At 34.7% G+C, this 25,862-nt stretch overlaps 2 protein-coding genes across 3 annotated transcripts in view; one reads left to right on the top strand and one right to left on the bottom strand.

Annotated features, from left to right (window-relative positions):
* Positions 1 to 4,520, top strand: part of LOC111057799 (SET domain-containing protein SmydA-8) — a 63,390-nt gene extending 58,870 nt beyond the window's left edge. Inside the window, exons 9-11 of the mRNA XM_039425291.1 lie at positions 896 to 991; positions 2,993 to 3,057; positions 4,308 to 4,520. Coding sequence (XP_039281225.1) covers positions 896 to 991; positions 2,993 to 3,057; positions 4,308 to 4,448 — 302 coding nt within the window. The 3' untranslated portion in view covers positions 4,449 to 4,520. The remainder of the gene's footprint in view (positions 1 to 895; positions 992 to 2,992; positions 3,058 to 4,307) is intronic.
* Positions 4,521 to 11,492: 6,972 nt separating this feature from the next.
* On the bottom strand, positions 11,493 to 21,787 carry LOC111060438 (zinc finger protein 600-like). Of its 2 annotated transcripts, XM_039422604.1 has the most exons (5): positions 21,627 to 21,764; positions 16,463 to 16,607; positions 12,708 to 12,832; positions 12,537 to 12,605; positions 11,493 to 12,383 (listed from the first exon to the last, which is right to left on the bottom strand). In XM_039422604.1, exons 1-5 carry the CDS (start codon positions 21,666 to 21,668, stop codon positions 11,508 to 11,510), a joined length of 1,257 nt encoding a protein of 418 aa, XP_039278538.1. In that variant the 5' UTR covers positions 21,669 to 21,764; the 3' UTR covers positions 11,493 to 11,507. The 2 variants fall into 2 exon arrangements, with proteins under 2 accessions (XP_039278538.1, XP_039278537.1); XM_039422603.1 differs by having other exon boundaries at positions 12,537 to 12,832; positions 21,627 to 21,787.
* Between the last annotated feature and the right edge of the window lie 4,075 nt (positions 21,788 to 25,862).

The following is a 25,862-nucleotide window of genomic DNA, read 5'->3' as shown; positions in this document are numbered from 1 at the left end:
TCATTTTAAAGGCCTTTCTGAAACAAGGAAGATGACATCAATAAAAATGTTCTATGATACTTGTATCCAAAATGGTTGCTATCCAAAAAGGTTTAGTTTTTAAAGAAATGAGGGTTTGAATGAAAAAGACTAAGAAATTGTCAAAAAACCACTGATTTATTGATAATTAGAAAGACCGGTTCCGGTTATTACACCATTGTCAATCTCTGATAAATCAGACATTTTATCAGAGATTGACAATGGTGTAATAACCGAAACCGGTCTTTCTAATTATCAATAAATCAGTGGTTTTTTGACAATTTTTTAGTCTTTTTCATTCAATATGAATAATTACCACAATATCAACTTCTCAACTACACAAAAATGAGGGTTTGTAACTCAAATATTTTGTAAACACCCATTGTGCGGTAGATCATTTTGAAGGCATCTTAGAACAAGAAAGATGACATCAATTTGAATGTTCTATGATACTTGTATTTAAAATGGCGGCTTATTGAATAGTTTTAGTTTTTAGAGAAATGACTGGTAAAACTTCAATCAGCCGCCACTTTGGATACAAGTACCTATCATAGAACATTTTTATTGATGTCAACTTTCTTGTTCTAGGAAGGCCTCCAAAATGATGTACCACACAATGGGCGTTTACATTTAAAATATTCGAGTTACAACCCCTAAGTCACTCATCCCTTATGAGGGGTTGAAATCCAGTTGTACGTCAAAAGGTAGAGTATCTGACCAATAATTGTCCTGGAAGTTACAGTATTATATCTACAACAGTCTCCAACTTATTGAAGGGTTCCCATATTATATGACTCACTCTGTATAGATGGCCTGATTTATTTATTCTAATTTTTCGATAATAAACTCAAGTACAATAATTTTCTTTGCTCAACAGAACTGAGCGACGAGCATCTGAAAGTGAAAGAGAAAATATGTCGAGATTTGCTCAGCGTAATGGATAAACTGAAAATTGGGAATACAAGACTAAAAGGTAAGTTAAGTTGAATGATAGAGTAATATGGCATGAGAAGATAGCCCATGGTGTGTATCAAGTTGAGATGATACTGTATCAAGTTAAGATGATACTGTATCAAGTTGAGATGATACTGTATCATAAGATAATTTTAGCATTGTCAGTTCCTTACATTATTAACCAATGTAAACGAACTGACAACGCTAAAATCAAATGAAAAATTCTACACTTCAAATTGAACGTTTCTTTAATAAAACTTGATCATACTGTGCTGTATTTGAGGTAAAGAAAGAATGAGAGACTACATTCTACCATAGAGAAACAATAGCGTAACTTATGCTACCTATCGGTTCTCTATGATTTTACCATAGAGAAACAATAGCGTAAGTAGATATCCCATGGTATAGGGAATTTATGTCGCAACTTTTACTGTTATCTCAAGCCGATTACTGTCGATTATTGTCAATTTTTACTGTTTTGTTGGGGTGATAGTGTATGAACGGCACAATTTGAGAGACTACCAGCGTCACACAGCTGCATAAGAAAGAAATACGTGAACTATCGGCTTGGGATAACAGTAAAAGTTGCGACATAAACGCCCTATACCATGGGATATCTACTTATGTTATCGTTTCTCTATGATTTTACACTCTTGTCCCTTGTTTTATTGAATGAGGGAAAATATTTTGTTCGCATGATTTTTGAAACATTATTACATCTTGTAGGATATCATCATGCTCGACAGTCGCTATCTCAAATATTAAAAATAATATAGATATTGGTTAATTCCTTTTTCGCCCCACTTGGATGTAATGAGCTGGTTTTCGTGCGTCATATGGAGGCCGAAAATGATTGTTTTCTAACCAGGCCGGTAAAAGTTTTACGGCCCTAGGGCTGTAAAATAACCTTGAAGTAAGCTGATTCTGATTTGATGTGAACGTGTTTACAAAATGGTTTATGAAACGGAATCAGTTTATGCTTCTAGAATTGAATACCTAAGTATTCTGCAATAAGATACTATCATTTTATTTGGATGAATAAAATACAGATAAGATATAATATTATAAACTACTCAAATTCGATTTTCAGAGTAGGATAGAACTTCTAACCTAAACTTCCGAAGTCAATGACAACAAGCATTGTTGACGTTTACATTCAGATTGGCAAAATTTCAAGTGTGCTAAAGCAGCTGATCAAAAAACTTTTCACTATTTGTGTTTATCATTCAAGAATCAAAACATTCATAATAATATCATCTTATTGTCATTTTGAAGAATAAAAAGTATAAACTCAACCTTTTACATAATTGAACATAATCTTTTAGGTTATTTAGACAAATCAGAATAAAAAATAAAAATAACTTACTTGGACAATTTCCTGATATTCAGATTACCTCAGATTTGCTAGAGCTATGACCTTCCTGTTTTGCTATCGGAAGTGCCTAATAAACAATTATTCTCATATTTACATTGTTTATTTTTCTGTGTGGCGAAAAATAACGTTCTCACCATGGGCAAAAATGTTTTTCCGGCACTCAATCTTTTCTAGTCCTCGGCCTACGGCCTCGGACTTGAAAACCGATTTCGAGCCGGAAGTCTCATTTTCGGCCCTAGGTGCGAAATATACTATTACAACACTCTCATTCGATAAACTGTCATTTTTGACAAAATAAAAATGATTTATTACAAATTCCGATGTTATATAGAAAATAGAACATGAAGTATAAATCGATATGAAATTGACCACACTCACTTCTGTGAAAATAGACAAATATTGTGAGCTTTATCTATTTGATACAAACATAGCTTTCTAGCGAATAGAACATGGCAAAGATGAAGATGTCAATATTATTTTCATTACAGATTTTTTTCTAAATTTCAATACCTGTGTTCCCCCAGATGGATTTCATCTATGGGGTGAATGCCAAAAATGTGATATTAGAAAAAATAATTGTTGTATATTTTTAATCAATGAAAGCAAGTATTTATTGTTTACTGTACCCGTGTTCCTCACTTTCAGGTTTGAACGTATTCGATCTGCACCTGACGTTGGGTGAGAAAATGCGACGTATAAAACTAGAAGAGGTAAGGTACCACTTTCAAATATTCAAAAAATTTCATCACCTAATTTTTCATCTAGTTATCATGCCTTTCATGGTATATTTTGAGCTGCGTACACATATTCGTGCTTCCAACCCGCACCGAGCACGCTCCTCCTTCGTACCGCCCTCGTACCACCATCGAACCACAGTCGCACCGCCCACGCACCCATCATGAACGTTACGGAAGATGTTAGATCTTCTCGCGTTCCCCGGTCGAACCACTGTTGCTCGCCGGTCGATCATCAATCGCTCTGCTGGAGTGACGTTCGGTTGCGGAGCAGAGCGACAGTCTGTACGCACCTTAAAATGGCACAATTTATACAGGGTGTTAACGAACTCCCTATCAATACTCTGGGTCATTTTTCCTACGTAAAAAACATATCTAAATATCATATTTAAACTGTCAGGAAGTCTTCAGTTACTCACACAGCGGCCATTTTGCTTTTTTCACTTATTATTTTTTTCGAAATAATGGTTGAATATACAAAATTGAAACTTTGCACAACCATTTATAACAACTAGACAGAAGCTACAAAAAAATTATGATAATTTTTCAAATTCATAAAACAAAATGGCGGCCATTTGAAATTTTGCTTCCTAAATAACTCAGAAACCGATGGTTGTACAGTAACTTTTTTTTAGTAAATCGATTGGTACCATGTTTTTTAAGATTTAAAAAATTATAATAAATTTTCATAACCCTCTAAAGGTGGATCACCAACCACTAAAGTCATATATCTCAGTTAATATTGGCCCAATCTTGAAAAATCACTCACTTCCATCATCAACAGACGACGAAATAATTATTATCAGATGTTATTCCAAGGATGAATAATAATTATCCTTTTAATGCCCTTCAGCGAGTTTTCTCAGGGATGAGACCTAGTGCAATCGAATTTTTATATTATAAATCTACTATGTTCTAAATTTCGTGAGAATCATTGGAGCCGTTTTCGAGATCCGGTGAAATACAAACATGTAAACAGAAATTGCTCGTTTAATAGTGAAGGATGAGGAGAAAAATACTACCACACCCCAGTGATAAATGTTAGAGTATCATTTTTATAACATATGTAAACCAATTTTCAGGACTAGTTATAGTTTATGAATCGAGATTCGGTGAAGGAACAGTTTTGAGCTGTGTCTGTTGGTCCTTCCCAAATCATTTTAATGATTTATGTTTTGTGTATCATTGAATAAATAAATAAATTCCGAAATAAATAACTGTTTCAGGACAACGAAGACGATGCAAACGACAGTTTGAAGTTGGAAATGATGAAAACTTGGGAGTTGGCAAAGAAAATACTGTCCAATGATGCGACTGCGCCCACCGATTTCCACAAAAAACTCAGATCTTCAACAAATATTGATTGACTCAATTAGAATATCATATTTTTAGAAAAATGTAAATAAAGTTACTGTATTCATAACAGTTTCATCATGTAATTTTATCCGTATTTTGTCCAAACCTTACAAAAAATCTTATGGGGAACTAATTCCACTTAGGCCTGGTTTCTGGGACACTAATTGACCGAGCGAAGTCTAAAATTCAAGTTGACGGTTTGGCATTTCTCTCAATGTTGAAATATTCAAATGTTTATATGTTGCGCATTTACGGAGAAACGCGGTAATAGATTTTCATGAAATTTGACGACAGGTATGTAAAATGCGCGTCGACGTAGGTCTATATACAAGGTTTTTGAAAATTTTGCATTTCAAGGATAATATAAAAGGAATAAGGAGCCTCCTTCATACGCCATTATTAGAGTAAAAATCAGACTATAGAATTATTCATCATAAATCAGCTGACAAGTGATTACACAGATGTGTGGAGAAGCCAATCTATTGCTGTATTTCCATAAGGTCTATAGTTTCAATCAGGTACTTGTGGATGAGAATAATACTGCGTGAGGTCTACTGTTCACAGAATTACTAGTTAAATCTGAATGCACCATTAATCTATAGGTTTAATGTTTCATTAGATTTAATAAGTTTGCTGGAAACTGGGCCTGATAACATAGAGAAATGATAGCGTAAGTAGATATCCCATGGTATAGGGCGTTTATGTCGCAACTTTTACTGTTATCTCAAGTCAATTACTATCGATTATTGTAGATTTTTACTGTTTTGTTGAGGTGAGATTGTATGAACGGCACAATATGAGAGACTAACAGAGTCACACAGCTTCACGGGAAAGAACTACCTCGACTATCAACTTGAGATAACAGTAAAAGTTGCGACATAAACGTCCTATACCATGGGATATCTACTTACGCTATTGTTTCTCTATGCTAATACTTACTACTTGAAACACTGCCGATAATTGAACGAGCGTGAGCGAAGTTCTCACTTTTGACTTAATGAAGGCCAGGGTCGTTTTCTGTCTGTTTGTATGTTCGACAAGAACTCTGGAGAGAATTGATCAATCAGCTTCAAATTTTGAACACGAATTCTTCGAACCTTTCTAAAAGTCAAGTTTGTTGGACAACAAAATTGACTCAGTACTTCGTCCTTTTTCAGGATATGAAAATAACATTGGAAGTGCATAAAAAGAAAATGTTTTGGTTATTATTTAGTCAGCTGAAAATTATTGCCTGATATTTCTTTAATTTTTAATTCATTTAAAAAAGCTGATTCTATTTAGGATATATCACACAGACTTTGTGCGCCGACACATGATTTAAGCTGAATGATGAAAACTTGGGAGTTGGCAAAGAAAATACTGTCCAATGATGCGACTGCGCCCACCGATTTCCACAAAAAACTCAGATCTTCAACAAATATTGATTGACTCAATTAGAATATTATTTTTAGAAAAATGTAAATAAAGTTACTGTATTCATAACAGTTTCATCGTGTAATTTTATCCATATTTTGTCTAAACCTCACAAACAATCTTATGAGTAACTAATTCCACTTAAGCCTGGTTTCTGGGACACTAATTGACCGAGCGAAGTCTAAAATTCAAGTCGACGGTTTGGCATTTCTCTTAAGGCCATTCCACACAGCACGTGGCGTGCGTGGCTGGACGCACGCCACGCCGGCCACGCTAGCCACATGCCAATTCACACCGCCACGACTGTTGCGATGCTATACCGGCCACGTTTCCCGTCAGTATGCAGGAAGATGTCAACTGCGACGGTCCCGTGGTGTGAATCTGGATTTTCTTGTGGCTTACCTTGGTTTCATGACTCCAACAGCAGCAGTAGTAATGATAATGAGCTGGTTTTATTGTATTCGGTGACAGCACGGGACCAGTGGGTACATCCAATCAATAAAAAAAGGAAGACCTATGGCGAATTCCATCATTTAATGCGCGACCTTGAGGCTGACAATGATAGTATACGTTCTATACGATAGTATACGTCTAGTATACGTTCTGCGCATGCTCGGACCAAAACGTGGCCGGACACGTTTGAAAAGATCGCTCAGAGAGCGAACGGTAGCCACGCGTGGCTAGTATAGCAAGCGTTGCCGCGTGGCCGTGGCTGCTATGTGAATTGCTTCATTTGATTAGCTGGGAAGCGATGTTTTGGAAAGTAGCTAGCGTGCGTCCAGCCACGCACGCCACGTGCTGTGTGGAATGGCCTTTAATGTTGAAATATTCAAATGTTTATATGTTGCGCATTTACGGAGAAACGCGGTAATAGATTTTCATGAAATTTGGCAGGTATGTTCCTTTTTTAAATGCGCGTCGACGTATATACAAGGTTTTTGGAAATTTTGCATTTCAAGGATAAAATAAAAGGAAAAAGGAGACTCCTTCATGCGCCATTATTAGAGTAAAAATCAGACTACTGTATAGAATTATTCATCATAAATCAGCTGACAAGTGATTACACAGATGTGTGGAGAAGCCAATCTATTGCTGTATTTCCATAAGGTCTATAGTTTCAATCAGGTACTTGTGGATGAGAATACTGCGTGAGGTCTACTGTTCACAGAATTACTAGTAAATCGAATGCAAATTAATTAGGAAAGTAGTGTGAGTGTGCCACACCATATTTAAATTTGTGATAGGCTACTATTTGTATTCACTTCTTGCATTTAAAAACTAGAGCATCATATGAAGGTGCGCACAGTCTTCAACGCCACGAACACGCACATTTCACTTCAACAACTGGACCAATGCTTACTATATCTTCATCTTACTGTTTCTGTACAAATACAGATACAATAAGCATAGCATCAGCTGATGGAAAGTGAAATGCGCGTCTTCGAGGTGCTCAAGTCTGCATGCAGCTTAGCAGGCACTTGCTTATAACTTAGTGAGGCCCACGTTATAATGGCAGTATTTGATAACATTAGTATTGCTTTCCTTGTCTATCATTCGACAAAGCAAATAACGCTATCCTTTTCTAGCTCCGCAAAGTTGCCAAACAATGAAGAAATGTAATTAATAAACAAAAATACTCAATCTCAATATTATTGAAATGTATTACTTAATCTTGAATGAAAAAGACTAAGAAATTGTCAAAAACCACAGATTTATTGATAGCCTACTTAGAAAGACCGGTTTCGGTTATTACACCATTGGTCAATCTCTGATAAAACTAAATACAAGAGCAGCAGAATTTATACTAGTAGGCGAGTACTGCTATTGGACAAGGGCATGCTAGTATAAATTCTGCTGCTCTTTATTTAGTTTTAGTTTATCAGAGATTGACAATTGTGTAATAACCGAAACTGGTCTTTCTAAGTATCAATAAATCTGTGGTTTTTTGACAATTTCTCAGTCTTTTTCTTACAATATGAATAATTACCACAATATCAACTTCTCAACTACACAAAAAGTATTATTTAATATTTTTTTTTTGTCAAATAAACGTCAGTTTATCAGAGATTGACAATGGTGTAATAACCGAAACCGGTCTTTCTAATTATCAATAAATCAGTGGTATTTTGACAATTTCTTAGTCTTTTTCATTCAATATTATTTAATCATTGAAAAATATATTTTCTAGCCGAATAAAATGAGATTGATTATTTTAAACAGTTGATATTTCATCAAATATACCGGTATCAGTTATCTTCTAGTTGTAGAGAAGACAGTGGCAAGGCAGAGAATCGGCAACGCTTTTCTCCACTGCCATTATAACATGGACCTCACTAAAGAAATTTATAGGATCTAATCAACGATAAGAAAATGTTAATCAATGTTTCATATTAAATAAGATTTTTATTTCCATACAACAATAATAATTCCTCTATTATTGTATTCAGTATGTAATATCCACCCAGGACAAAAGAAACTCATAACATTTCAAAACAAAATGGAGAAAATAAATGACACATTTTATAAAACTTTGGAAGATGAAAAGATACAATTAATAAAATAAATGTAAACTCATGTAAATAGATGAAGATGTACAGTAGGCTATAACCATAGCCACCTCTAATACAAGGCCGCGGCCTACGATGTTGCAACATCGCAGTGTAGGCCTAGAATCTAATACATGATTGGTGAAAAAGATCAGCTGGTATGTTTTTAAACCTTTTTCACCAATTTATGTAGATTCTAGGCCTACACTGCGACGTTGCCGCGGTCTTGTATTAGAGGTTTCTATGCTGTAACTATTAGAACAATATTTTGAGAATTTATTCGACGTTGAAGGCTGCACAAGATAGAGAGATGTATCAGTATAATATAGAAGAGAGATAGTATATAGTATCAACAGTCTTATGTAGTATTCTATAGTCTATATGAACAGTATAAAAAGGATATTATACCGCGATTCAAAAAGAATACCACAACTTTGAAAATTGATAACTCTGCAAAGAATAAACGGAGAGTAAAGCACTATCTGTCATCGATTTGAGGAAGCTCTGAAGTTTTTTTTAGTTGCTTATTTAGTCGCATTGGCACTCATCTGTCCGTGCCTATTTGAATGAAAACTATCCGAGGCAATGGATCGGCTGCTAAGCAGCTCGAGACAGTGTACTTCATCACTGACCTCCAAGAAGCCCTGACCTCACCCCCTGAGATTTTTTCTGTGGAGGTACGTTAAAGATAAGGTGTATCGACCGCCTCTACCAGCTAACATTGAGGAGCTCAAACAAGAAATAACAGCAGCTATACAAACTGTTACGCCCGATATGCTACTGAGAGTGTGCAACGAGTTCGAGTATCGTATTGATATCACTCGAGTGTCTGGAGGGGGTCACATTGAACATTTGTGAACTTGTTTTCTAGTGGGGAAAATCTTAATTTAATACTCTTCATTTTGATTTACAACCCAAGTTTCTATTATGTTTCCTTGATTAAATACAGATTTTCAAAATTGTGGTATTCTTTTTGAATCACTCTGTATAGTTACAAATAGTTCTATCACGATATTTCTATAATATGGAAAGAACAGCTGACTTATATACACGTACGGGATAAGAAATTCACGAATGACGCATCATCACGTCTCAACTACTCAACTGATCAACTTGAAATTTCGCATATAGATTCTCAATTTACCGAGGATAGTTTTAGGCCTGAATTAAATTCTTCAAGATTTCAGTAGGTCAAGTTTTCAGTTTGTCAAGTTTTTTATTAGTCCCTTGCGGAGCACGGGTTACCTGCTAGTAGCCTATATAACTAGTAGTTCTGTGAACAGTAGACCTCACGCAGTATTCTCATCCACAAGTACCTGATTGAAACCCAAGTTCAATAAGTTACCAATTTTGGACCTATGTTAATTGGAAAAACAGCTGTTTTTCTTCTTTTGATGTGAGGAATCACGCCCTGACTTATGGGCACCTTTTTTCAGAACACTCTGTATACGTAATATATTGAGCATTATTGACCGAGCGAAGTGAGGTCTAAGATTCAAGTCGACGATTTGGCATTTCTTTTAATGTTTAAATGTTTATATGTTGCGCATTTACGGCGAAACGCGTTAATAGATTTTCATGAAATTTGACAGGTATGTTCCTTCTTAAATTGCGCGTCGACGTATATACAAGATTTTTGGAAATTTTGCATTTCAAGGATAATATATAAGGAGAAAGGAGCCTCCTTCATACGCCAATATTAGAGTAAACATCAGACTATAGAATTATTCATCATAAATCAGCTGACAAGTGATTACACAGATGTGTGGAGAAGCCAGTCTATTACTGTATTTGTATAAGGTCTATAGTTTCAATCAAAGACCTTGAAGAGGTATGCATCTTCAAGCTGGGTTTACACCAAAATTATCAACAAAATGTTGATAACTTAATCCTTATAGATTCTATTAGATTGAGCACAAGTTGACAAACACACATGTTCATCATGAGTGTATGATAAGTTATGTTCAATCTAATATAGTCTATAAGGATGAGTTATTAACATTTTGTTAATAAATTTGGTCTAATCGCAGCTTTAAGACCTTAATCATAGGATTAATCAGACTATAGAATTATTCATAATCAATCAGCTGTCAAGTGAATAATACCTGATGTCTCGAGAAGCTGTGTCTATTTCTATAAGGTTAATAGGTTCAATCAAACACCTAAAGAGGTTTGCATCTTCAAGTTCTTTGATTGAACCTATAAACCTTATAAAAATAGACACAGCATACCTCATGAAAGAGGTATGCATCTTTAAGGTCTTTGGTTTCAATATTTTGTTTTGCAGTCATGGTATTATTATACGTGTCCATCAGTATCAATATTCTCACATTCGAAGAAACTAATTTAATAGGTGATTAAAAATAATCAAATGAACTAAATAATGCTGAAGAAATTATAATATTTTTATCTCTTTCCTGTATAGGGCTACTTGTAATATAAATATAAAGAAATAAGAATCTCAGTACCCTTTTTTTGAAATATTTTATCACTACCCTTTTTTTGATATCACTTGAAAATGGCATAAATGTCCGAAACATGTAGTGATAAAATATTTCAAAAAAAGGGTACTGAGATTCTTATTTCTTTATATTTATAATATTTTTGATTGAAAAGAATCAATTTTCATTAGATGGAAAAATTATTCTTTATCTTTATCTTGCATGTGCTTAATGAGATCAATGATTCTACAAGAATAACCATACTCATTATCATACCAAGTTATCAGCTTGAAAAATTTAGGATTTAGGGACAACATACTAGCTTTAGCGTCAAATATGGAAGACCTTGTATCGCCGTTGAAGTCGGCGTATCACGGAACTGGATGAATATTATAGACTATAAATTCTGGAATAGAAATATATTCTATTCATTGTTTAAATTAACATAAATATTAATAAATTATGGAATACAAATTCAAACGTGAACTGATTTTGTTAACATTTAAAACAGCTGACATTAGGTACTTGTGGATGAGAATACTGCGAGAGGTCTACTGTTCACAGAACTACTAGTTATATAGGCTACTAGCAGGTAACCCGTGCTCTGCAGGGTTTAATAAGAAACTTGACAAACTTTAATAAATTATATTTATAAGAATGAATAATTAATTCAAATTTTATTTGAAGAATGCTTGCTCCGAGTATGCCTTCTCAATGCACTTGATTGAGAAAAAATCGATTGACAAAATCGACAAGTGTAAATCTTTCCACCAAGATGTATCCCCAAATGGGATTTCAAGGGAGCCCATGTATTACTTTCAAAGTCACATAACTCACATTTGTACAGTTTTCCACGGCAATTACCCGCATTATGTATCAGCAGATCAGACTTCGAGCTACACCCAAAATTGCACCGTTGACAATTGAAGATCCTTTCTCCCACGTGCTTGCGTCTGTGCGCACCCATTCGACGCAAATCCTCAGCTCTATATCCGCAGAACTCACAAACGCTACTAATTTCATGGCGTCTCATGTGAGTTATAAGCCCTTCCATTGTGGCATGTCGAGAATCACAGATCTTACAAATGAGCCTCTTAACTGTGTGTTCATTTTCACTGTGTGGTTTCGACCCTTTGTCACCTTCATGATTTTTAGTATGATGTCTTAGAAGAGCCGCATCAAAACATGTATACTCACAAACATCACAGCTGATCTGTTCCACGTCAGGATGATGTGTTGTGATATGTGTATTCAATGCACATGGGGAGGTGCAACTGATCCAACAGTGATCACAGTTAAACTGGGAATGTTGGGCTTTGATGTGCGTTTTAAGTTCACCTAAGGAATTGTAGTTATTCTCACAGTGTTGACAGCTGAAATCCTTTACGCCTATCTGTCTTTCTACGGTAGAATACCTGAACATGTACGGCTTGGATACATTCTTTTTCGATCTAGAACCACTGGGTTGATGGTCCTGGGGTTTTTGAGTGGCAGATGAACTTGAACCAATATTAAGTTGGTCTCGAGTTACAGATAAACTTGAATCAATACTAAATCTATGATCCTGTTCGTCTCGAGTTGCAGATAAACTTGAACCTCTACTAAGTTTATGATTTTGTTTTTCTCGAGTTACAGATAAACTTGAACCAATATTAAGTTTATGATCCTGTTCAGCACGAGTTACAGATAAAGTAGAACTTCTACTAAGTTTATGATCCTGTTCGTCTCGAGTTACAGATAAACTTGAACCTCTACTAAGTTTATGATCCTGTTTGTCTCCAGTTGCAGATAAACTTGAGCCAATACTAAGTTTATGATCCTGTTCGTCTCCAGTTGCAGATAAACTTGAAACAATAATATTTTTATGATCCTGTTCGTCTCCAGTTGCAGATAAACCCGACTCTTCATTCTTGATCATTACAGTTCCAATAGAGTTGGAGATTGTCGGAGCTCCGATTCCCTCTCTTTCTCCTTCTTCAGATGCCACATGAGTTTCTGGAAAGAGAGAAGAACATCTTTATAGAACGATACGATGAAACGTTTGACAAAGTATAGGGTGAAATGGACAGAATATTTGGAGAATGATATAGGGTGGTTGAAACAAGGAAAGACTATGGACGGAAGATACATTGATAGGTAATTTGAAGATCTTCAAAAAACATTTGGAAAAAAATACTTAGTTGATACAGTATGTTATAGTGTACAAGAGTTCCTTTCAAACCAAGAATATGTTTGATTTATTTAGTGTTGTGTTGAATTATGTAAACTTGGAGTTGATTATGTAATAGTATCTTACGTCACATGGACGGGAAGGGGCCTTTTCAGGCGAGAATGATGTTTGTAGTCGAGGCGTTAGCCGAGACTAGAATTTCATTCGAGCACTGCAAAAGACATCCACGTCCAAGTAACGTACACTATTTTTTGTCATAATAATCTAAAGAAGAATAATTGAGAAATAGAAAACATTACCTTTATTATTATTACTGAATTTACTACATGCATTCTATGAACAAAACCTAGTTTACAAATTCCGAATCAGGTATTTTGTGGAAGTTGACAAACACCTGGAGCACTGAAGGTGGTTTTTTGTAGCAGTTTTGCTGTTCCTATTTCAGAAAATTAGGCAACATACTCGAATGTGAAGAAAACATATGGATCATTACAGTAGAGTATGCTGTAATGAGAATCATATGTTTATTTGTTCTGCAAACAGCTGTTTACCGGCTTGATTTCATGCATGGAAAACAGCTGAGATTGAATGATTATGACAAAATATTATTGACGTGACTAGTTATACTCCATAAATCAAGGTCTATAAATACAGGTCATGACACTCGTGTTCCTTATGGTGCGGCCATTATGTGGGGTCTTTATGGCGGTACATTTGAAATATTCCAATCTGCTCATAACAAAATCATGCATTATGATTTTAAAAACAATATTCTGGTTCAGATAATATGTAAATTCAGGTTTTCGATTTTTTAATAATGAAATTTCAATAATAAATGGCTCAATAATTCATTTTCTCATTATTAAAAATTGTTCTTATTCGTGTAACTTTTTATAATTTATAAGGCATTGGGACAAAAGGCAAACCTCAAAAAGACAAGTAGAATTATTGAATTTCCCAATCTAAAAATCATTTATTCAGTTCCTAGTTGGAATCTAAAGCTGCGTTTACACCAAAAGTTAATAACAAAATGTTGATACTAACTTAATCCTTTTAGATTCTATTAGATTGAACATAACTTATCATACACATGATGAACATATGTGTTTGTCAATTTCCATTCAATCTAATAGAATCCATAAGGAGTAAGTTATTAACATTTTGTTAATAACTTTGGTGTAAACCCAGCTTTAATATTATTATTCTGAGAAGAATTTATTTTACAATTCAATGCCAAGCAATATTCCTTGAACAATATAACAAAATAACATTTAATGTTGTTCAATCTATAATGATAACAGCTGATAAATTTGAAAATTGGTGATCTAGAACCCCATAAAATGGCGATTTTGCAATACATCACGGGATTGTGTCATGACCTTGCATAAATGGAGTCCGTAGGACGTAATCTTAAAAAATGTTCTTTATTTTTCACACTTTCAAATATTACGCTGGCCAAATTCACAGTCAACTTACATTTTTGTGTCATCAGAGCGAAACGCTTTGTGCATAGTTATTTGAGTTTAGGTTTTTGTATCTCTAATTTTTGTTGTCCTTCACTGGTATATTTGAGGTTTAATAATTTTTCTATCATTATAATTTTTAATTTTCCAGTGGTTTATTTGTTCAATCACGGAGTAAAGAACATTTACATTATGGTTTCCTTGGTTTTCCTTATGGTTTCCTTATTCCGTGGTTCAATGTAAGTCGACTGTGTATGTGCATGCATGTTCTACCTTTGGTGGCCAGCTTTACGGGCAAAGTTGAGGTAGAAGAGAGAGAAGAAAAAATTGATAATTTTGTTGTAGTTGAGACACTGTGTATCTTTTCACAAAGATAAACAGTGTCTAAAATACAACAAAGTTACTATAAAGAGTGAGTCATATGTATGGTAACCCTTCAATAAGTTGGAGACTGTTGTAGATATAATACTGTTACTTTCAGGATAAGTTATTGGTCAAATACTCTACCTTTTGACATACAACCTCTCATAAGGGGGTGACTTGGGAGTTGTAACTCAAATATTTTAAATAATAATAATATCGAGTGACCTGGCTGGCTCAGGTCTGGTGTCAGAGGTTTCAGGTCGCAGCTGATCAATTTCAGGGCCTCTGACATGACCTAACGACTGCTTTTTAGGCAGCCGGGACCGACGGCTTAACGTGTCCATCCGAAACACGGGAGTGGCCCGAGATAAATATCTTGCCCGGGCCGGGATTTGAACCCGGGCCTCTGAATCATAAAGCCAGCATCTGATCCACTCGACTACGGCCACTCCAATATTTTAAATGTTAACACCCATTGTGTGGTACATCATTTTAAAGCCTTTTTTAAAACAAGAAAGATGGCATCAAAAAAATGTTCTATGATACTTGTATTCAAAATGGCGGCTGATTGTAGTTTTAGTTTTTAAAGAAATAAGGGGTAGTTACTCAAATATTTTGAATGTAAAGACCCATTGTGCAATACATAATTTTTAAGGCCTTTTCGAAACGAGAAAGATGACATCGATAAAAATGTTCCATGATATTTTTATCCAAAATAGCGGCTGATTGAAGTTTATCAATTATATCTTTAAAAACTAAAACTTCAATCAGCAGCCATTTTGGATATAAGTATCATAGAACATTTTTATTGATGTTCTATTCCTTGTATTAAAAAATCTTGTATCATTGTATCATTGAGAATGATATTGTATCTATTAATGTATAAATAAATAAAAAATCCTTGAAAAAGATGTATTACACAATGGGTGTATACATTCAAAATATTTGAGTTACAACCCCTCATTTCTTTAAATGCTGGAACTTCAATCAGCCGCCATTTCGGATACAAGTATCATAGAACATTTTTATCGATGTCATCTTTCCTGTTTTAAAAAGGCATTTAAAATGATGTATCACACAATGGGTGTTTACATTCAAAGTATTTCAGTTACAACCCCTAAGTCACCCCCTCATGAGGGGTTGAAATTTAGTTGTAGGTCAAAAGGTAGAGTATTTGACCAATAACTTATCCTGAAAGTTACAGTATTACATCAACAACAGTCTCCAACTTATTGAAGGGTTCCCATACATATGACTCACTCTGTGTAGTGTTTCGTAAGCCAGTCAATCGTACTATAGATGAATAGCTTTATAACTTGATTGTTGTGACTAACAATAGGTTTCTATTTAATTTTTATTTTTTGACGTGACCTTGTGGTTTTCATGAATAAATAAATAAATAAATAAATAAATAATAGATTTTATTGTCGTAGACCAATATAGGTAATTGACAAAGTCATAGTAATACAATATTACAAAATAATAGAGTCAAAGCAATAGTTTAAAGTCACAAAGTATAATAAATTACATCAAGTAGAATCGAAGAACTCTGTCAAACAATAGAAAGGTCTTAAAACCAGCCACAACATGATCACATTATTGACATAGAATACTAAATACGAAGCTTACCTTTCTTTACTTCAATCAATTCCTCTTTGACGGTTATCCTGTCTGGAGGCTTCATGATTATTTTTGGAGAAGGCTTGATGATCGATTGACTAGCATTACTCTTCCTGGTTGGAATGTTTTTTGCCACCGGTTCCAGCTGCTTTCTCTGTAATTGCACAATTGAACTTATTAAATGACATAGCAAAGAATAAGGAAACCCAACAAAAAGCCACCCTTACAATATGTGAAACAAGATTAAAGACCGGGACACTTATAACTGCACAGAGCCCGTGCCGAGGTACGGCCGAGCTACACCTGCGACACAGTGATGATGGTAGGAGAACACACATATCCGTGCGACAGCCGAGCGGCAGCAGTGTCTCAGTTCTCTAGTGCTACTGTGGTCTGTATGTATGTGTGTATGTGTGTGTGTTGTGTGTGTGTGTGTGGTGTGTGTGTGTGTGTGTGTGTGGTGTGTGTGTGTGTGTTGTGTGTGTGTGTGTGTGTGGTGTGTGTGTGTGTATGAGTGTATGTGCGTCTGTGTACACGGTATCTCATCTCCCAATCAACGGAATGACTTGAATTTGGAACTTAAGGTCCTTACACTGTAAGGATCCGACACGAACAATTTCGATCAAATTGCTTTGCGATTTAAGATGGCGGCTAAAACGGCGAAAATGTTGGAAAAAACAGGGTTTTTAGCGATTTTCTCGAGAACGGCTCCAACGATTTTGATTAAAGTTATACCTAGAATAGTCATCGATAAGCTCTATCAACTGCCACAAGTCCCATATCTGTAAAAATTTCAGGAGCTCCGCCCCATCTATGCAAAGTTTGATTTTAGATTCACGATTATCAGGCTTCACATACAATTGAAACAAGAAATTTCAAGAGGAGAAGATTGAGCATGAAAATCTCTAGAATTAATGTTCAGTAACATTTTCACCTAAAATTGAAAATAAGCTCAAAATTCAAGAAAATGTGATTATCCAATTGCAAACTGTTGATTCTATTAAATCATTCACTATGAAGAGATAGCATACTTCGTGTGTCTCCAGCGTTATTGTCCTGTCAACAGCTGGTTAAGATCTTTGAATAGTAGACTTGAGATGTGCGGGAACACTAGCGTCAGGTGATATTTTTTCATAACGGCAAGGAAAGTTGTGTGAGTACGCCACACCAGATTTTTTATTTTAAAACTAATTACCTGTAGACACAGAAGATGAGAATCATAGTGCTGGTATATATTTAGTTTTTTCTCTTTCAGATTATGATTTTGTAGATCATTGTAATTGTATTGATAAATAAATGATTGATTGATATTTCGGTGCATAACAATACCACAATCAGTCATGTATCGGAAATATATATATCAGCAATAAAATTGTAATCTTCTGCCTTATGTAACTAACGTAATTAGTTTTCTCACACTGGCACACAAGGAATCTTCCTTTGCCGGTGTTTTTGCCTCACCTACTGTACTTATGCATGTGATCATAAATTGAATCTTCATTTTAAAACTATTATTTATGATATGAAGGATATCATTTCGTTATTATATCTAATTAAATAAATGTATGTATCTTGGTTTAAGTGCAGTAGCACATACTTATATTTATTTTTTGTAAAGCTTTTTTGTATTTTGTTTTTGGCAAATAAAATTCATTCATTCATTCATTCAGTTTCAAATCTAAACTTAAAGACACAATCACGGGTTCCTTCTTATATATTTTTTGTTGTTTATTTTATTATTTATCATATCATGTCTATTATACCTTTCGCATTTGTATTGAATGAAAAAGACTAAGAAATTGTCAAAAACCACAGATTTATTGATATTCAGAAAGACCGGTTTCTGTTATTACAACATTGTCAATCTCTGATAAACCAGAGAGAGTGGTCAAAAATCACAGATTTATTGATACTCAGAAAGACCGGTTTCTGTTATTACAACATTGTCAATCTCTGATAAACCAGAGAGAATGGTTTATCAGAGATTGACAATGTTGTAATAACAGAAACCGGCCTTTCTGAGTATCAATAAATCTGTGGTTTTTGACAATAATTTCTTAGTCTTTTTCATTCAATATGAATAATTACCACAATATCAACTTCTCAACTACACAAAAAGTGTTATTATTTGTAATTATAATTTTACTTTTGGTTTCACTTATTTTTCGCGTTCAACCATATTTCTCATCACTTTGATCGTACAAACCTGGAAAATTCGGAATCAAAAAGTGTTATTATTTGTAATTATAATTTTACTTTTGGTTTAACTTATTTTCCCGTTATTTCTCATCACTTTGATCGTACAAAACTGGAAAATTCAGTATCTCTTCAATAAGTTTTTCGCTCTCTATGTTGAACGAGCCCGCACCGTCAAAAGGTAAACTGAACTAGTCGGTGACGGCGCGGGCACGGCTCGGGCAACAAACACGGTGACGGAGCTTACGCGGTGCGGTAGTATGTGTCCCTACACGTTTGAAAGCATTTGTTTTCTCACTGGCCGTAGTACGTCCGTCACTCAGCCGTGCCGCGGCGGGGCTCGGTGCGGTTATGTGTGTCCCGGCCATTAGGGTGCGTTTTGACAGGGAATACAGAGCTGGCACGTTACATGTGGATCACACTAAGCTCAATAAAACTGGATGTAACAATTAATTATTGAGGCAGTGATAGCATAGATGAAGGATAAGTAACTATATTATTCTTGTCTCTGGTGATAGTGAGGTCCACGTTATAATGGCAGTGAAGAAAGATAGGAGAACAACGTTGCTGATCTTATCCTGTCAATGCCTTCTATAAACGGTAGCTGATACAGGTTTATCGAAGTAATATTAACTGTCCATTCTCGTTTGAAATAATCAATTATATTATATTAAGCGGAGAATAATATTTTTCAATGATTTCATAATTAAGAATATTTTGTTAATTGATTATTAATTCTACATTGTTGAAAGACATGTAATTCTACATTATTTTATCAAGCAAGAAATAATATTATTTCTCAATAACTTCATAATCAATTTTCACAATTAAGAAGATATATTTTGTTAATCAATTATCAATTCTACATTGTTGAAAGACGATCTGGCAACAGAGCAAAGTGAGCGCTATCCACTTTGTTGAATGATAGACAAGGATAACAATACAATTGCCAATCAAACACTGCCATTATAACATGGACCTCACTATATCTTTACTTGAAGGGAGAAAGAAAACGGTATTTTTCGCTGCTTCATCATTTCAAATCTATCAGTAGTTGAAATAAAATTAAAATATCATCCAGTACAGTAACTACTTTTTTATATTTTTATGGAGCAGCACAGGTTGCTTCGAATGGAAACAAGTGACCACAATGGATTTGATAGAAATTGTAAAAGGATACAAAAACTCAAATAGTCCTAATTTGTATGGCATATCAACAGCTGTATTAAAGTCTGCAATAGCATCAATGGCTTCTCCTGTGAGTGGTCTGATTAACAGCTGCCTGAAACAGGGTGTTTTCCTGATTTCTCGGAGATCTCCAGGACTGTTCCAGTTTTCAAAAAGGGTAACCCAGAAGAACTGTCAAACTACTGACCCATATCTATAATACCAGCATTCTCTAAGATCTATGAGTCAGTAATGTTTATCCAGCTTTCTACCTATTTTGAGGAGAATCTGCTTTTCACAAGAGATCAATTTGGATTTCGCAAAGAAAGATCTACCACAGGCGCCGTTCAGTCCCTGATTGAGTCTATACTCAGGGCAATGGAGAACAAGCATTCAGTTGCCATGACCCTTTGCGACCTAACCAAAGCATTTGATTGTGTCTCACATGATATATTGCTTGGAAAACTTGTGAGATATGGTGTTGGTGGAGCCGTCCTGAGAACAATGCAGGATTACCTTTCTGAACGTACCCAGATGGTTACTCTGGATGGAATCAAATCTGATGGTCCACTACAAGTGAACAATGGAGTTCCTCAAGGATCTATTCTGGGCCCTCTTCTTTTCCTAATTTTCATGAACGATCTCAGCATGAATGGAAAAGCATTATTGTTTGCGGATGACACCACTTTTGTTGCCCAGGATGAGGATTCCCAGTTGACCATCCTCAGGTCCACCCGGCTGCTTGTAGAGGCCAGTTCTTGGTTTGGAGCAAATGAAAGTTCTTGGAGCCAGTTCTTGGTCTGGTGCATGAACCAGACTAAGACGCAGAACATGTTATGCACTCTTGAGACGCAGACTGCCTTCCTTTGGTGAGCCAGAAGTTAAGCTGCTTGGTTTTATGATAGATGCCTCACTGTCATGGGACCAACACATCAACTTGGTCTGTTGGCTCTCCAAGGTGACTTACCTGATGCGCAAGTTGAGGAACATCATGCCAAGAAGCTACCTGGTGACTGCGTACCATGCTTTGTTCTACAGTCATATTAATAACTATGGGATTGTGCTGTGGGGACATGTGGGTTGTTGTGAGAGGATTCTGCTTCTTCAAAAAAAAGGTGATCCGCATTATTACATTCTCGCCATATGTACCTGCAACATTGCCGGCCACTGATCAAAGACCTGCGGATCCTCACAGTCTTCAGTACCTACTTGCCTCGTTAGTGCTTCTAAAAAACAGCTACATAAATTTCAAGTGAGAGGCCAGGTTCATGATTATTTTACTAGAACACGTGATTATGTAGACGTGCCACAATTGCAATTGGCAAGATCACACACCAGTTTCCTAATTCGAACTCTGAAAATATTCAACAGGCTCCCATTGTGTGTCCGTGAATTGGAAGATAAACAATTTAAAAATGTACCTTGAGATAAACTCCTCAAACTTCCACTCTATTCCTCAAGTGAAGAGGAGATTACTCGTTTTATTTGACTCTTTGGCATGCCATCTCGATAGTGTAAATTTCATGAACTTTTGTGTTTTTTAATTTCTTATGAAGAATCTATCGAGTGTAAAGACTGGTCATGGGTCGTGGATAAAAAGAAAATTGAATTGAATTGAACAGTCTGAGACACTACCAGTGAAAAGATTTACGGAAAAGATCTACGTGACAGTTGGCTTCAACAAAGAAATTTAAGAGATCAAAATTCTATAAATAAAAGAATAAGTAAGGCTACCTAGGCAGTTGAAAAATATAATTTAATAGTAATATTATTATTTTTCAACATAGCCTACCGTAGGCACTGTACTTACATCTGTAATGAGCTGACTAGTAAATACCCCTGATGGAGACATGGAAAAGCAATATAAACTTGGCCATATTCCTATGTTATGTAGTCAACACAACTTGAAATAAGAATGTATAAAGTTTGAAAAATATCAATTAGAAAAATTATCCGAAAAATACTTTAAAAAGCAGCTTCTCTTTGTCTCAGAAACAGAGTAACGGCCAGCAACAGTCACAGTTATAACATAGTTATTCAAAAGTATTCTTTGAGTATCTATAGTGAAGTCCACGTTATAATGGTAGTGTACGATTTGCAATGGTGTTGCTATCCTTGTCTATCGTTCAACAAATGTGAAAGAGTTAGGGGTTAGTTTTTATTAAGGTTATATTTAATAAAGTTTTATTAGGAAAGGTTAGGTTTTTGCTTTAAAATTGCAATATGCTAGAAGGGGCTAGGGTCTAGGTGGAGTTATGTTTTTTGATGTTTCAAAGGTAAAAGGATAGGTTAGGGGGTTAGGATTTTGCTTTGAACCACATGTTTGTGAACATGTTCATGAAATGTTTAAACCACATGTTTATGTTTTGTTCTAAAGATGACGAATAAATCTGAAGTATTAAATGTGAAAGGGTTGGAGGTTAGGTTTTATTTAGGCTATATTTGATAATGTGTTATTAGGATAGGTTAGGTTTTTGCTTTGAAATTGCAATATGCTAGAAGGGGCTAGGGTGCAGTTAGAGTTATGTTTTTTGATGTTTCAAATGTGAAAGGATAGGTTAGGGGGTTAGGATTTTGCTTTGAAATCTAAATTAATAAATGTGAAGGGGTTAGTGGTTAGGTTTTTTTGGATTATATTTAATAATGTTCCATAAGGTTAGGTTAGGTTTTTGCTTAAAAATTGCAATATGCTATAAAGGGCTTGGGTCCAGGTAGAATTATGCTTTTTGATATTTCAAAGGTGGGAAGATAGGTTAGGATTTTGCTTTGAAATTGCAATATGCTGGAAGGGATTGGAGGTTTTCCAAATAGTTATGTTTATTAATGTTTTTAATGTAAAAGAGGACGTTGAGGGTTTGGTTTTTGTTTTAAAATGACAATATGCTGACTTAGTTATAGTGTTTTTTAACATCAGTTAAATAACAACAACTGTTATATTTTATTAATTATATTTTTCAAAAGTACTCTTTCTTTTATTAAATAAAATAATAATATATTGATCATTATATTGAATTTAATGATAAATCATCATTGGATAATAATAGCCTAATCAAATAGAATGACGATTGGCTCCAGTTACAGTGCTCGGTAACCATCATCACAAAGAACGTTACATTCAAAGATCTGACTGAATGGAACGGGAAAACCCCGTTGCTAACGCATGCGCGATACGGTGCTGTCTGAGACAGAGAGTGGTTTGTCTTTAAAATCCATAGGTTATGTTTACGTTTGGCCATCTATAGTTCTCTACAGTTACACTATAGATGGCCATGGCCACATTAAGACAGTGCTTTAGCTCACCCCATACAGATTCAAACGTCCTGATCGACTCATAGAATTATACGTTAGAGAGGTTGACAGAGAGCATTTACCCGAAGGCTACATTCAGAGCTACAAGTGAGCATTTTGTCAACTTGTCATAAGAGATAAATAAATTGTAACTTGACCTATTCCATATAACATGGGAGTTGATATTATGTTTAACAATCAAGAAATGGAAAAATAAACAATTCAAATACCCTTTTTGAAAATGTTCAACTTTAAAATATTTTTCAAAGGGGTACCTACTTGTATTTTTTTCAATATTTGATAAGAGTATTCCCAACCTAAAAGATGATATTGGACGATTTATATGCTATATATCGCTTAGGCTTAACTCAAACTTATGCGACTCAGGTCGAGAAGAGACTTGACTCTAGTCGAGAGCAAGTGTTTCCAAATGGTGACACTCAGACCAGTCGATTCTAGTCCCCACGACTGTCACCATTTGAAAGCACATGCTCTCGACTAGGGTCGAGTTTCTTCTCGACCTGAGTCCCGTAAGTGTGAGTTGACCCTTATTTGAATAATATTAATTTGAAGCTCTATAGTAAGGTTCACGTTATAATGACAGTAGAGAAAGATAGGAAAGGAACGTTGCTGACCCTCACTGTCTTGTCAATGCCTTCATAGACGCGGTAGCTGATACAGTTTTATCAATGTAACATTAATTGTTCATTCTCATTTGAAATAATCAATTGTAATTGAATGAGCAAGGAATCATATTTCTCAACAATTTCATACTAGTTGATTTTCATAATAATTAAGATGAAATATTTTGTTATATAATTATTAATTCTATATTGTTAAAAGCTGATCTGGCAACAGAGCTCAGCGAGAAAGAGATAGCGCTATCCGCTTTGTTGAATGATGGACAAGGATAGCAATACCATTGCTAATCAAACACTGCCATTATAACGTGGACCTCATTATAGTTTAAGATTTCTGTAATCTATGAGCTAAAAGAACTTGTAGGTCTATGATCCCTATGAGTAAATGACAAAGTTTGGTATGAATATGGAAGCCTACTTGCTAAATTTACTTACCTTGGTTACTATATTATAAAGTTCAGCAGTTTAAGCCTTCACTGTCCCTCTCCTACATAAAAATGGAAATTGGATTCACACATGGAGAATGGACAGTCGAATTCAAGCTGCAGAAATGAGGTTTCTAAGGAGTGTATTTGTCTGCACTAGAATTGATAGAATCAGAGATTTATAATTTCCAGATAAATAAGATTTGCTATCTTATTTATCTCTTTTCTGTATAGGGCTACTTGTATATTTATAAGATTTGCTCTCTGGCCTCTCCAAGAAGCCAAACATATTGTATAATCTAATACAGCCTATACTTGTCATCATACATTCTAAAATAAGTTAGTTGAAGAGATTCATTACTTATTCTCTCACTCTCAGGGTAGGCCTATTCCTATAATTGAATATTAATAGTTGGTACTTGAAGATATTTAGTTTCTAGTATTAAGTAGCCAGCCTGAAACCCAATATATTGGACTCCAATATTTGGATGTATGACAATTTTAGTATAGCCTACATTGGCACAAAAGTCTGTTAAATTTTAATCATGATTAAATCTCATAAGAACCAATCAGAGAATCCTTCTTTTTAAAAAGTATTCAGATTGATTGATTGATTGAGTACCTTCTTCATTTATGTAGATTACAATATATACTGGCTTTTACACTTATATACAATAGCTTACAATACAGCAAAATTATAGATGAATTTACATAATATAGACTAATAATTTATCAATAAGAAGATCAGAGAAGACTTTTTGTAAATGCTTCACAGATTGGTTCTCGCAGTTTTTGATTACAGTTAAAATTTAACAGGCGTTTGATGTGTAGCCGAGCATCATATTGTTTGACTTTTCTTTCTATCATCATATTATGTCTTGATAGTTGAAGACATTTATTGAAGCATGTACCTGAGTATCTTATTAATTATTGAAGTGCTAAAACATATTGATTTTTTTATACAAGTAGTCAGCCCGAAAATAAATGTAGGCTCCAAACCACAAAAAAACAAAAATTAGATAAATCTAGAAGAAAAATAAATGGCAGATCAATGAGTATCAAGGTACCTAATTGGATCCTAAAATATCTGAAAAGAAACTAAAAAGAATGAACACGGGACAAAAATACTACAACATATTATTTTTATTACCATTTTATTCTCAATTTATTTTAAATTAGCTATACACAGTCCATTCTAGTTGATAAATATTTAATATAAAATAACATACAACAGATAACAAAGACGTCTCATTACTATATGTTCATAATATATTTATTATATTTTTAAGAAAACACTTAACAGTTTTATAATATTAATTAAAACAGGAAACACATGACATAGATAGATTAAAAACACTTAGAAACTTACATTATATTTGGAAATTTTCGATAGCTGTGCTATCTTCGTCGACCGTGCAGAGAGTGTTTTTTCGAAAATTTCCAATACCGTATTAATGTATGTTTCTAGAGTTTCATTTACACCAAAGTTATTAACAAAATGTTGATAACTTAATCCTTATAGATTCTATTAGATTGAACATATCTTATGATATACATGATGAACATAGGTGTTTGTCAAATTCCGTTTAAAGTAATAGAATCTATAAGGATTAAGTTATCAATATTTTGTTTAAAACTTTGGTGTAAACGCAGCTTTAGTGTTTTTAATCTATCTATGTCGTTTGTTTCCTG

Source organism: Nilaparvata lugens, chromosome 3, assembly GCF_014356525.2.
Source record: "Nilaparvata lugens isolate BPH chromosome 3, ASM1435652v1, whole genome shotgun sequence".
Taxonomy (NCBI): domain Eukaryota; kingdom Metazoa; phylum Arthropoda; class Insecta; order Hemiptera; family Delphacidae; genus Nilaparvata; species Nilaparvata lugens.
Note: the sequence above shows the minus strand (reverse complement) of the source record. Positions and strands in the feature narration are given on the sequence as shown.